Source organism: Medicago sativa, chromosome 5 (genome assembly GCF_051527215.1).
Source record: "Medicago sativa cultivar Bolivia chromosome 5, Bolivia_mono, whole genome shotgun sequence".
NCBI lineage: Eukaryota > Viridiplantae > Streptophyta > Magnoliopsida > Fabales > Fabaceae > Medicago > Medicago sativa.
Window position 1 is genome coordinate 5,590,043 of NC_140753.1, and position 14,903 is coordinate 5,604,945.

A 14,903-nucleotide genomic window follows, 5' to 3' on the forward strand; every position below is an offset into this window, starting at 1 on the left:
GTACCTTTTTTTAGAGGGAAAAAAAAGGTTATGTTGTACCTTAAAATACATGTTAACTAGTCAAACAAGCTAAGTAATATAAAATATTCTTTTATAAAGAAATAAAAGAAGAGTTATATCATAAAACATTCAAAAATTTCAGATCAAATATAAAAGAAGTCAAAGACATAATGGGCCAATCTTGAATTTTAAAGAAACTTTTTGTAAGCAAGAAAGGAGGATGTTTTACCCCGTACCCCTACAAATGTACTTTCACCCCTACAAATTATTGAAAAGTCCAATATTACCCTTTTTATCATTCAGCTTTTAACACAGTTAATTTTCACCCTCCCTTTGAACATTTCTGAATCCAGATAAGTTCACCCCACATGACAATTATGTACTTTCCGACCCTCTTCCAACATGTCTGGTCTTTATTTTTGATTTTCTGAAAGCACCGGAACGATTCTGTAAATTCGTTGTATTATCATTTAAATAATTTATGCCATCAAACCCATTGTTAAATCCTTAACACTGTAACCAGCCATGGATTCGATGCCTTCTTTTAATTGATTTTAGGCATGAACAGATTTATAAAGAACAAAATACGACACTTAAAAAAACGTGATGCTTTGAGACTGTAAGATCTGAATCGGATCAAAAGCCAAGGAAAAATTAACACAAATCATCTGACCGACCATGTAAAGCTTCCCGTTCTTAGTTTCTTGATGATGTGATCTATTATTAAAGGCAAATAAAAATTGATACAGATCATCATACCATGTAAATTGATACAGATCTGAATATTGTCTTGTCAGGCGTATCATGTATAAACACTGCCTTTTGTGTGATTTGTATGTGAAATTGCGAAAATGAACGCTCCATTTGATGCTTTCCGGAAATTAGAATGTGTTTTCTAGAATCTTTGCACTTAGGAGAGGGTGAACAGACAATTTTCGAAGAAATGTTAGAAAAAAATTGGTGTTTTAACTTTATATAGAAGGGTAAAATTGGTAGTTCATGTTAAATGTAGGGGTGAGGGTATAGATGTAGGGGTATAGGGTAAAATTTCCAAGAAAGGAAGGTTTTGTTCAGGTCATAAACTTAGATGTCCGTGACAGTCAAATGTAGCGTGATCATTAAGTTAACCTCCTTCCTATCGCAATATTAATATCACAAGAACCAAGTATTTATAATATATAGGGCCGTCCTTATAAAACCGGAGGTTCGGCTCTCAGAGTAAAAATAGGTTCCTGATAAAAAAAACGCACAATTTTTATAAAAGATTAATCTTCTATTTAAATTGAAAATAACACTCGTATAAAGATTATTAATCACCGAAATCAAAATTAACAATTTTTTTTACTAATGACGTGTTTTTAAACTTAGAAATAGAAACATAGAACATGATTTTTTTACTTAGAAATTGACACACAAAACATGTTTATTTTTCTTTTTTGAGCGGGGTGGAGGATATTGAACAAATGATTTTTTTCTTGAGGCTCATCATTTTGGAAGGCCCGGCTTGGTTGAGCTCTTTGCACTCCCCAAAGAACGGCCCTGATAATGTGTGTGTATATATATATATATATATATATATAGGGTTATGTTACAAGCCACCCTTTGGTGGTGTCTTTTATCAAGTCACACCTGATTTTCACTTTTTAGTTATAACTTTGCTAAAAGACACCTTCATAAAAGTAAGTTGGTGTCTTTTCGCAAATGCTTATAGAGTAACTTGATAAAAGACACCTTCACAAAAGGTGTCTTCTATCATAACCCATATATATATATATATATATATATATATATATATATATCACAAGAGCCAACATAAAAGAAAAAGATACGTAAACTTTTTTATATTATATTTTTACATATCACATCCCATCAGTAGCTCGAAATATTTACAACTCTTATAAAAATGTAACTCTTCATGTGTGTGATGTAATGCTTCTATAATCTATATATATAATAAACTACAAAGTACCTTTATATTTATAAAAAAAAAATTAAAAATCCCACATCGGTTGAGAAATACATGAATAAGTAAGTGTTTATAATTGGAGAAAATTCTCACCTCACAAACTGATTTTATGGGGTTGTGTTACACTCAACCACTTTTTTTTTAATGAAAAATCTAAAATACGTATTTTCTACATATCCTCTCTACTTAGCATTACATGTTGACATCTCTTTCAATGAAAATTTGAATATTGATTCACTGTTATCTTCTTCCACTAGATGTAACCTTAATTGGTCAGAATAACGTAATGTAAAGGAATGAAGAGAATAATTTGGCTTATTGATAATCAGCTTGATTGTATTCTACTCTTGGCAGATTCTGCCGTCAGTTTCTATAGGGTTTTTTTAGCATTTTCTTTTCCTTGTTTGGATGTTTCCTCGTTATTTCATCCTTTTTTTTTAAAAATATTTTGTTTTCTTCCAAATAATAATATATAAGAATTACTTCAAAATTCATTTATTTTGATTATGTCATGTAGCAAAATTATACAATTACAAATGTCACTTCTAATGAACTGTTATGATGACAACAACCGGCATTCAATTTTGAGTGGGCCATTTGAAAAGTAATGATGAACTCATGATAGGCTGTTGTCGAACCATCTGTAGGACTATACGAGAATGTGTCCATGCTGGGATGGAGAGGTTTTATCGTGCAAGTTAGGCACACAAATTCATGTGACAGTGTCTCAAACACAATTGGATGGATGTAAGGTATGCATCTTGAACCTAAATACTAGTAGTAAATCCCTTGAAAGTTCCTTCATACCTACCAGATATTCGCATCCGACCATAAATTTTATGATGAAAAATGTTATGAACACTCTCTTTTTAACATTCTCTTTAACACTTATTTTTTTATTGGGTAAAATCAAGTGAGTTTCACCATTTTATGTGAGATCCATTTCCAAAATGTTAGACTCAATGTGAGATCCATTTCCAAAATGTTAGACTCATTTAGAGAATGAGTGTTAGAGAGTATCCGAAAGAGAGTGTTTATAGCACTCTTCATTATGTGTTTTAATGCCTATACCGCACTAAGCTTTCAGACAAATTTATTCATGTATTATCAATTTCAAGAATTGTTTTAAGTTCACCAATCACTTTATAAGTCCCATAAAGTTTTGTTATATGTTCCTGTATTATTTTCCAAATTATCTTCTTGATATTTAATGAAAATCATCTGTGTTGATTATTGTTCCAACTTCCAACTAAGTCTCTGAAGTTTCAACTCTATTATGATAGATTGGAACGTTCTGGTTTGATTTGAGATTGTTCTGTTGGTGATATTAGAAAGTTCTCTCAAACCTATTTAAGTTAGTCTACAGTGACAGTTAATTTTGTTACAGTTTGTTATTCAATTCTAATTGTTTTGTGCTTGAAATAGTGACCATATACAAGGCCATTGGAATGTGAATTGAGAAAGCAATTCATTTGTTATACAATTAGAGAGTAAAATAGAGAAGGAGAGGAGAGAAAATTAGAGAAAGTGTATAAATTGTGCATAATTTCTTAAGTGTGCTATTTTCCCATTCATAGTGGATCATTTGAGTCGAATTTTGTCCCTCATATGTAAGAGTTCATCTATGAACAGGGTAACCAAATCATGTGTGTTTTAGCAATTTATTTTTCGTGTTCTAATTAATTTTCAATCAATTGTTCTTCACCAAGAATCAACTTAGTTTCAGCAAGTCACGGTCACAATAGTTTTACACAATAATTCAAAAATATTTATAGAAACATTTTTCCATTATTATTTTCCAACAGATTTAAAATACTTTGAAGTGGCCCCGAATTTGTTTTGTCATGACTATGAAGTATTTTTTTTTTTTTTTGTTACAAGACTGATAGTATATCTTATCCTAACAAATGATTTATCTGCACAGCTTTGAAGCATGTGTCTAAAATGGAAAAGTAAATACGATGTCAGATCAAATCGGTAAACTGAACTGCAAACCAGCAATTAGTAGAAGAGTGATTGTTTTTCATCAACCCAAAAGAAAAATGAAAAAAATGTTATTAGTAGAAATTGATATTCACAAATATTTATCAGTCAATGTATAAAAAACGCAGAGCATCTGTAAAATCACTATTAATATTGCGTCAAGTAACCTAGTTTGCATATAAAATACCAAGTTATAATAATGTCAAAAAATTGTTTAAGTTAGAAACTTGTGAGCCTGGGGCAGAGTACATTCTCAAATGTAATGAACTGCATACAAAATTAGCATGGTCACGAACTATGCCACCTCCCTAGAGCCTCACCAACTTTTATTCTATCACCACATTTGACATTGAAGTTGAACTCTTGTGATGAATCGCCTTCGTGAAGCAGTTTTGAAATTGGAGCTTGGAAAACAAGCACAACCGTTGATCCCATGTTGAAAGCACCTAACTGGCGATCAAGAAAAAATAAACTACATTATGCCAAATCTACTTGATAGCGCACTGGTAGTTTGAGTACCATAAAAAATAGAGATATGATTTCAACAGCATCTCAACAATCTCTTTAACAGTGAATCAAAAACAGAATTCTAAGACAAATTAGATCACACTTCTAACCTCATCCCCTTTTTTAAGTATTTTACCAACACCTTCACCATCATAGACCCGTTCTTCAGGAGGCTCTGAATTTAGTGACTTCTTTATTGGCTTGTTTGTCTGAAGTTCGGGCTCGATAAAAAGCTGCCATGAAAACGATAGAGTTTAAACCGAAGTCATCAATAAAAATCCAGTAAAAATGATAGGATATTTGTATCTGTAGATGCTTGCAAGTCATCCAAGCCAATGGGTTATCTTTAAATATAGGGTCTTCTGGCTTTTATTTTTCAATTGTGGTGTCACTAAAGATAAACTTATTATTGATCCATGCAAGCAGATATAGACAAGCTATATCAAATGTAGTTAACTTGTTGGGAAAGAAAAGTAGGATTTGCAAAACTTACAACTATTCTAGTCATTTATCAGAGTTGCTGACCCTTTAAATATATCCTAGGAAATGGGTTTAGTGGATGTTACTCTGGTTTTTAGTATGCTAGAGAATTACATCATTGAGGAACAGTGGACAAACCTCAATTGACCCAATATTTGTGGCGCCAACTGCGGCAAGCGCCATAAACCCTTCCTGCCATACACCTTCAAGGACAACCTGTACATTTTTTAGTGAAAGAATTTAATCAATGTTGAGTCAAACCAATATAGTAAATGTTAACAACGTCCAGGGTAAAATAAAGTTTAAGGTTTTAATTAAAGAAGACAACACTGCGACGAACTTAAAAAGAAGAGTTTACTATATTGACCTGTTTATCCTATTATATTGTGGTGAACGAATAACCATTTTATAACAGGATTCGCCTCTTGGTTAATGGGTTAGTCTTTATGAATAAGTTCATCCACTGGTATTCAAGGTAATTCTCCCAAAACAAAAGCAAATCAAAGGCATAACACAAAGGGAAAATCCCAAGGAGTTTATATGTAGAAAAAAATTAAATTATTACGAGTTAGTTCTAAGAGGTTATGCCTTTGTTTTGCTTTTGTTCTTTTTGGGAGAATCACCTTGAATACCAGTGAATGAATTCATAAAGAATAACCCATTAACCAAGTAACCCTAAACAGAGTGCCACTCCTATCCAGAACTAACTCGTAATAATTTAAATTTTTCTACTGAAATATATTCAATTGAAAAGATATGGAAACTCAGAGATGGAGTCGCGTGCATTAATATGCAAGTGAATTAATTCCTGTTTATTTTTCAGATAACGGTTGCTTTTCTTTAATGGAAATTTTTTTTCTTGGTAAAATTGTAGATCAACATGTCTCACATGGGTAGCAATGAAAGTGGAAAGGGATTAAGGTAGAAGGCCCAAGTTTTTTTCCAAATTGCAAAAATACATAAATAGACAAATAAAAACATGAGGCCTTGACAAGAATGCAAATAGAAGATAAATATGATATTCTCTCATTTCCTATGGTAATGACTAATGAGATATAAATTACCCTCTCGTTCTCAATATAAAGGTTTCTAATTGTTCTTGTAGCACGTTCGTTCACAGGATAAAGATGGCCTGCAACAAAAACAATAAACCAAACAGATAATAAGAATATAATAGACTACTTCAAAAACAACTAGTATGCTGCATGATAACAAATAAATGCAAAGCTTGAAAATCTACAGTTCTACTTCGCTGTTTTTACCTTATGGTTCCAATAATTATTTTCATAACATACATGATGAAAAAGTAGTATTCATTTGCAGATTTTAATAAGATAGAAGGAAAACATTGAAGTTTCCCTGGAGGAGAAAAAGGAAGGGGGGGGGGGGGGGGGGGGGGGGGGGAGTTTGAAATAAAGGAGCCAAGTAAAGAAGGGGGAAAAAATTTGCTCTGAAGCTTTTTGTTGTTTCTTTGGAAGGTATGTCCCTAATAATCACTGGTAGAAGTTATCTGGCAATCTACATTGCACAGAAGGGTTTATAACCAAGTAAAGAACTAGTCTTTCTTCAACTCAAGGACGAACAAAGATAGACACCATCATATATGCTAAATTAAGATGGAAAGAAAGTTCTTGCCCAAATTACTTCTAAAAAAGATTTCAGTTATAATTCAAGCCCTTGGGAACCCATCATGAAAAACTAGCCTATTCGATAGAAGAGCCTCATGGCTTAATTACAACATTGAACCTATTTCTTTGCAAAACACAAGATATGACATTGCATACCCGTTTGGAAGCCAGTGTTAATTATGGACACTTTAGGCATAGACTAAGCATGATGTTAGAGATATAATAGAAAACTATTCATGTGTCTTTACTCTTTACCAAACAGCTTAAGCTTTTCTGATAACTGTGGTTCATGACATGACATTAGGCCTTTATAATCAGATATTTTAGAGTTCAATCTTAACTGTCCTCAATCCTCATTTTTTTTTTAATAAAACAATGTTAAATTTGAGTATAAGGCAGGTGGGCTTGTGCATTCGTCACACATCAGTCCAATAGGATCTTGCATGAAGGGACATGTTAGAGATATAATATAAAACCATTCGTGTGTCATTGCGCCTTCACCTAAGAAGCCAAACTTTTGAAACAGATTAACATGAGGTGCAATTCTTAGTTTGTTACACTGGTAAGATTTGCATGAGATGGCTTACCAGAAAAATGTCTGCGTACAAGAATATTCCAGTCAGCTGGGGAATGTATCCGATGGTAATCTCCAGGCTTTAAGTAAATCACACAGTAAAAAAGACCTTTCTTTGGGCTGCAATGGAAAAAATTTAATCAGCAGAAATATTGGTTTTAGTGGACCACATAGTATGCACGCCTCAGAACCATACAAGTATTCAAGCAATAAAAGTGCGGAAAAACAATCTTGTGTAGTTTTAACTGCTCTTAAGTTTCATTTATAATTGTAAAATAATAAGAACCGTACAGAAAGAGAAATAGGGCTTCATGAAAAGATGACAGGAAAGAACTTTAAAATTGTAAAAAAAAAAAAAAAAAGATAATTTTCTCAATATAATGCTTCTATGGCACCCTCAGGCCCCTTATCCTGTTTAGTCAAATCGGTGCTGGTTTCTATCACAGGCAGGCAGCAAGCTTGCAAAATCATATTTCATATGTTCAAAACCTAGCTGACTTTAAAACAAATAAATTTCTATCAAAAGCATCATGAAAAAAATAACAGTAGATGCATGATTAACATTTACGATTTTCTTTAAAAAGCAGATCTATTTGAATACAGATTGCTCACAACCAGATGAATTAAGTCATTGCCAGCAGAAGAAAATTAAAACTACACCGACAAATTACCATGATGATGTTGGGTCCCAAACTTTTGGAGAAGCTAATGAAACTCTCCACCATGATTTCTTGCTCTTCTCGGTAGGTTTTATTGATTCACTAGTCTCCTCTTGCACATTGCCATGAGCTGTTGTTGGAAGGAGAGAGCTTGCACCAAGAAGGGAAAAAACCGGATATGAAAACCCTTTAACTTGTTCAATCATTGCCCCTGCTCCTTTCAACTCTCCAAATCTTAAGATTGTACCATCCACAGGACTGACCTGCAGAAAATAAATATGGTCAAGCAAGCTATGTATCAACTATAAACTAAAGATAGTACAAATGAAGATGTCTGAGATTGCCAAATAGATGTTACCAGTTACCAGACATAGTGGATCAGTATCGATAGGTCTGGAACCTTCTTTCAAAGCACGAACAAAGAATTCCTTTAAAGATGTATACTTGTCCAGAGGTAAAGCAGCTTCTTCTAAATCTGAGATGTCATTAGGAATTAGGATTATATTAACACAAATTTTAAAGCATAGGTTAACACGAACAAATCCTTCCAGTTTATTGACTATATGAGCTTATTACTGTGAAATGAATAAATTTTAACATAAAAAGGAAAGGCAAAACTACAATACTTGAATGGAATGCCCGAGCCCAAGCTTTGTATACATGTGGCCTTAACCACGCTGGTATTTCCTGAAAATTCAGGTAAATCATATAAAGAATATTACATGTAGAATTTATAAGATTATCTACAACGGAAACTGTAAATATTTTCAAACTTAATAGAGTAGGACTTGGATTGATAAAAAGAGGAAATAGAAAAATATTAATGATAAAAATATAATTGAAGTCTTAAAATTATGATATATTTTTTAATCTCAAATTCTCCATGTACTTTCTTTTTCTGATTAGGAGCCCTTTCCTGCTTTTCCTCCTATCATGTACTTTCTTTCCTTTCCTTCTAATAATATTTCATTTTTTTCATATATTTAAAAGTCCATTTGTATTTATTGATAAGGTTTCTTGTAGTTACATTACTTCCAATATTGTCCCTGTATTCTTATTACCAGCAGCAACACAAGTGCAAGGGAACACAATTGCAAACAAAAAATAAAACAGCTTAATGGATATATATATATATATATATATATATATATATATTTATAAGTATATTCAAATATTGAGTAGACTTCTTACCATGCTAGTCAACTGGCCCCAACATCTAGAAATTGATCGCAGAGGCAGAAAACTCACAAACGAAGCCTGTTTGACAAAGGCATAACACACATTTCTTAATAAGTGTACAGATGCAACACGCGAAATAAAAAAAATAAAAACACACTATTTCTTCCCTGTTATGGAGGAGAAATAATTTTGAGGGAAGTAAAATTTATACCTTCACATCAGGTTGGAACTCCACCTCAATTCCTTTTTCTCGCATCTCTTCAATCTGCCACAAGGGTAAACAATTTTCTTTTATCAAGATTATAAATTATAAAGCTGCAATTGAGAACAAAAAATTGAATAACTGAAGTTAAACGCCTTAAAAAGTTTCAGTATCATGGTTGAAAACACAGTCCAATATGTGTGGCACAAACAGAAGGCCTCTACACAGCATTTATGTTTTTCTTAATATGTGCTTTAATTTTATAGTGTCCATGAACAATTGATGTGTAAGAAAAATGAGTAATAAACAGTAAACATGAATGAACTAATGGCAATGATTAATCACCGTCATAGAAGATGAAATCGCACTCTAAAACACTACAAATTGATAAATTAGCACATAAAATAAACCTCGATAGCACGTAAAACTTGTTTAAGCAAAAAAAAAAAAAACGGAGAAAATCAATATAACAGGCTACCCTAACCCTAAAGGCACTATACATGAAGTGTTATCGAAAGTGTACCTTCTTGTCATCATACATTCGTCTAGCATGGAGAGCACCCAGCATAAGTATGGTAGCAACGGTTGCTCCAGGTAGAAGATAAGAAGAATCCCCTGCACATTCTCACATTCATAAGCTCAAAGCTTCTCAACATTGATAATACTAAGTGTATGTTTGGTTTCGTAGCGACAAAAAATGATTTCAAATCAACTGGTTTTGTAAAGTGATTTTAGTCAAACGTGAATTGAACAATAGTTTTAAATGTAAAAATCATGTTTGGAGTCCAACTACGATCCTTAGCTTAAAATTAGAATCAATTATAGAGGCAAAATCAATTTAATAAAAATTATCCAAACATGTGAAATTGAGAAGCAGTTAAGTTAAGTGAACTGACCTTTGGAGTTTCCATTGGCGCCGTTGATGGAAGAAGGAGGTTGAGGTTTTGGAAAGTTTTTGATGAAGGAAGTGAAGGGTTTATTAGTGTGGTTATGGAAACGAGTATGGTAAGAGAGTATAGGGAATCTATGCGGAACCCTTGGTTTCATTTTCGCAGAGTAAGAGGAAAACGCCGAATTGCGAGGGTCTGACCTGTATGCTGTGCTTTACTACCTGCTCGTTGCTACCGTTCCGCGGCGGCCTGGCGCTCCTTGCTCAAGTGAATGTTGGTGTTTTATTTTCTTGTAAAAAAAGTTATAAATCAAATTATATTTAGGGGAAATTGTATTAATTTTTTTTTAAGAGGGAAAATTGTATAATATTGTCTTTTTTTAAGGAAGTATAATATTGTTATCTTGCTCAAAAATCATATTATACAATTATAAAAGTCATGTTAAAAAGTAGGATACTTGAAATAAACAATAAGTTTTATGTAAAAAAAACTTATTTTATATGGTATTAGTTTTTGTAATTGAACATTGAGTTGTTCGCAATAAAAAAACATTGAATTATTGATATGTATATATTTTTAATGCGTCTTATATATATATATATATATATATATATTCTATTAGATTAAACATATCGCACATACTAAATCACAGATTGAATTAGTTCATAAGCGTATCTATACTTCAAAATTACATTGGTAAAATCCTAGTCCTATTCTAAAGTGATTCTAAAAAACTTAAAATTTTAATGGGTCATAATTTAAACCCCTCTTTTTGTGATTTTTGTTTTTACTTCAATCTAGACCATCCCAACTAAGAGCAAAAAGGATCCTGCCATACCTTTTGTCATTGAGCCTCTTTTTAATTTGAAGGATACTTGTCAAAATCCTCTAAGCCAAATACATATGTTTCAAAATAGTATAAAATTCTAAAGCTTTGATTAGGAAAAACATAATCAACAGTCTGAGTAGAAAAATGAGATAACTATGATTCTTCTTACTATATAATGGAGTGATAAGCACTTTTAATAGAAAATTTTCTTTTTATGTTATGTCCCAAAATCAAATGATCCATACGAAATGAATGAACGATTTTTCTTGTCATTTTATTCTCTAACATACATCTTTACATGATATTTATATGATGTGATATGATGAAAAACATGTGTATTATTCTCTAACATATAACTTAAATTTTTAATGGGTCATAATTCAAACCCCTCTTAAAGTAAACATGTGATATGATATCTTTACTCTCTCTATTTTTTAAATTATCTCACAATGAATTGGAAGAAAGACGTTGCAACAAAATTGAATGTTATTGGTAAAGTAGAACATTGTCACACTAAGATAAGTAGTATGCCTCATGAGTCATGAGCCTTGATCCTGAGTGGATCTATATCGACTAGTAGTGGAATCATGGTTAAGGACATTGATGTCTCATATGAAGGAGGTGGTGTATTTACATACACATTCTAACGATCAAGTTGGCATGTGATGTGATGAAGGGCGTGGGATTTTCAAGGTTTAGAGAATGTGCACCTTAACCTAGATTAAATGTATTTATTTATAGGTTGCATTCTAGAATTTTTCAAGTGGATCAAGTTCAATAGGGTTTCTCAATGTAATTTGTTATTCACAATTTGATTGCCATTATGTTGCGTAGATGGAATTATCGAGTCAACTTTGGTTTGGTTTTAGGACTTCCGCGTAGTATTGATCGCAATGTTCCACTTCAATGATGGCTTGAGCTTAGACCCAATTAAGAACAAACTCATCAAATTCATATCCACACGAGAGGGCTTATAACACTAATAAGACCGAAACTACTTGGTTGACTCACTAATGTCAGAAACATAAAGTTTACTTTTTCAAAATAAACTTTTAAGAATGCTTTTTATTTTTTCTAAAAAAAAAAATGCTTTTTATTTGAGTGCAATTACCCCCGAAATTGTAAGTTTCGTCAATTACCCCCCCTGACATTAACAAAACTTCAATTACCCCCATGAAATTGTACAACGTTAATCAATTTACCCCCTTCGTTAAATTCTTCTGTTAATCAACATGACGTTTTGCAAATACCCCCTGAAGTTTTGCACTTATGTACAAAATGCCCCTTGAACTTGAAAATTTATAAAAAAAATTTCTTCTTATACTTGACTTAAAAGATATTATAGACAAACAATTAACAATTATTCCATAAAGTCACTATAACGCAATAATATTAACAAAATTTTCAATGAAACTGCATTTCAAATTTCAATAGTTGTATTTAGATTAAAAAGTCTTCTAAGTACAACTTAGAAAGCAAAACATTGTAAAGATATTTAATATCATTGGAGCCTTTTTTCTAGATTAATGTAATACGAAAGCATAATTGCACCATTTTATATTAGAAAAAAAATTGCACCTTTTCGACCCAAAAAGTTGCACTTCTATAACTAATTAACTAATATGAAAATAAATGTCCATCGAATTTACCATTTTGCCCCTAGGAGGGGCATTTTGGTAAATTAATTATTGGAAGTTTTTTTTTAGGGTTGGCCTATGAATTTCCATTTTTGCCCCTGATCAATTTTTTAAATTATTTTCTAATTTTTATATTTTAATAAATTTTAATTATTTTCCAATTTTTATATTTTTAGCTATTTTTCAATTTTTCCTCCCAAATTCAGTTGCTTCTACATTGTCGTTGTAGGAGATTAAGGAATCGTTTGACCCGACTTTTTTAAAACTTCTCTACATTTTTAAGGAGAAGTTAGGCCGAATACAATATCAATTAAGTACTTACTAAAAAAAGTACTTTTTTTGAAAGCATAAAATTGAATGGAATGAGCTTTGACCAGAAGCTGTTGAATGTTACTAAAAAACTACTTCTCGACAATTTATTTCACAAGCACCTCTTTTCAACTCACGCTGGGAACCTTTTCTTTATTTTTTAATATTATATTTCAATATGTTTTTTTTCTTCCATTTAACTTTATTTTTTTTTAACCGTTCCATTAATTTTTTAAGGAGGTTCCATTTAATTTTATTACCTTTTTTTTCAAAGGAATTTTATTATCTTTTTATCACTTATATATTTAATTTCAATATCGTTTAATCATCACAATCTCACAAATATTTTTATTCACGTTGTCATTTAATGATCCCAAATATTTTTTATCTCATTTCTTCAACCTCGCGAATATATACACACATTAACGTATAGAGTAATATTTTATGTCCGTCTGTCTTTTTTTGTTACGCTAATGCATATAATTTTTTTAGTGTTGCTTGGTTGAGTGATACCTCACCAATTTTTTTTTAACTATTTTCCAATTTTTATATTATTAAAAACTTTTAACTATTTTACAATTTTTTATTTTTAACTATTTAAAACTAAGTTGATGGTTCATAGTTTTTAAGGTTTATATTTTGACATATTACAATGATACACAATTATCCGTCATTTTACCATCTATCCTTTCAATGTAATCTTCCAGAGTGAATATTACTAAGCATATGTGAAGAGGCTGAATATTGCTCAGCTGATATTACTTTTTTGACGTCAAAGAGATTTTTTATTTTTTAACGGTCAAATTACTAATAATCAAGTTCCTACACAAGACGCTAAAGAGTTTAATGTGTTTCTTTCGTTCATTTTGTGTCATGTAAATATTGGTATTAATCCCTTTTTGGTAACTCTATGACAGTAGCGCTCACTTTTATAATTTTAACTAATATGTAATTTATGATGTTTTTCTGCTCTTGATAAAGCTTTCATAAATATTTTGATAAAGATTTATAATTTTTGTGCAATATTCATTAATTTGTTCATTTTTCCTTCGGAACAATTTTTTTTACAAAATACGTTACTGAACCCCATGCCTTAGACCATGCATCACAAATATTTGGATTATGCGACCTTCATTCTCAAATTTACGAAGAATGGTAATATTCCGTAATCTGAACATCTCTCCTTTAAAATAAGTTTTTGAAAAGTGCCTATAATTCACATGAAAGGACTCGATACTAAATTGCAGTTAATATCTGTCTTTGTTGTAGATCATGTGAAATGATTTATATACGTTGAATTGAAAGGCAAAATGATATAAATCAAGTAGAGAGGCATTCAACTATCTGTCTGATTCAGAAGTTTGTTCACCTGAAAGGACTGGATACTAAATTGTAGTTAATATCTACCTTTGTTGTAGATCATGTGAAGGGATTTATATACGTGGTACTAAATTGCAGTTAATATCTGCCTTTGCTAGGGGTGGCAAAAATACCCATGCCCATGGGTACCCGTGGGTAAAATCCGTCACGGGTATGGAGCGGGTAGCTAAACGGGTATCCATGGGTATAATAAATGGGTATTTGACTACCCATTATTATATGGACACAGACACGGATTGGATTGTATCCATACCCACGGGTACCCATACCCGATAATAAATTAAGTAAATTACTAATATATCTTTATATATCATATCTTATTACTTAAAGTTGGTACCTCATTGAAGAAAATTTTACCGCCCACCTAAAAATCCTCAATAACAACCTATTTTTATTTTAAATTTTTTTAATTCATCTTATTAAGTTCACCGTTTCCACTTCATTCACATCATAAAACATATAAATTATATAAGAATCATGAATTTTCTATGAATTATGTATGATTTATGAAATTTTGAGTGGATTATGTATGGATGTTTAAAAGTTGAAGTTTTTTGGTAATCAAAAAAAGTTATTATTTGTACCAAAAAATAAATAAATTCAAAACTCCATGGGTACCCATGGATACCTCAATACCCACGGGTACCAGTATAGTGGGTACCCACGAGGATACGAGGCGG

At 31.6% G+C, this 14,903-nt stretch overlaps 1 protein-coding gene and 1 long non-coding RNA gene across 3 annotated transcripts; one reads left to right on the plus strand and one right to left on the minus strand.

Annotated features, from left to right (window-relative positions):
* Positions 1-1,958: 1,958 nt before the first annotated feature.
* LOC146919458 (uncharacterized) lies at positions 1,959-4,090 on the plus strand. Of its 2 annotated transcripts, XR_015011503.1 has the most exons (3): positions 1,959-2,028; positions 2,614-2,718; positions 3,891-4,090. It is a non-coding gene; the product is annotated as an uncharacterized LOC146919458 (long non-coding RNA). The 2 variants fall into 2 exon arrangements; XR_015011502.1 differs by lacking the exon at positions 1,959-2,028 and having other exon boundaries at positions 2,035-2,718.
* PSD1 (phosphatidylserine decarboxylase 1) lies at positions 3,986-10,347 on the minus strand. The gene is made up of 12 exons (XM_085712853.1): positions 10,075-10,347; positions 9,702-9,793; positions 9,188-9,241; positions 8,989-9,054; positions 8,424-8,484; positions 8,163-8,272; positions 7,810-8,060; positions 7,152-7,258; positions 6,001-6,068; positions 5,075-5,152; positions 4,567-4,689; positions 3,986-4,399 (listed from the first exon to the last, which is right to left on the minus strand). The coding sequence occupies exons 1-12, from the start codon at positions 10,223-10,225 to the stop codon at positions 4,238-4,240; spliced, it is 1,323 nt and encodes a 440-aa protein (XP_085568979.1). The 5' UTR covers positions 10,226-10,347; the 3' UTR covers positions 3,986-4,237.
* Positions 10,348-14,903: the final 4,556 nt, after the last annotated feature.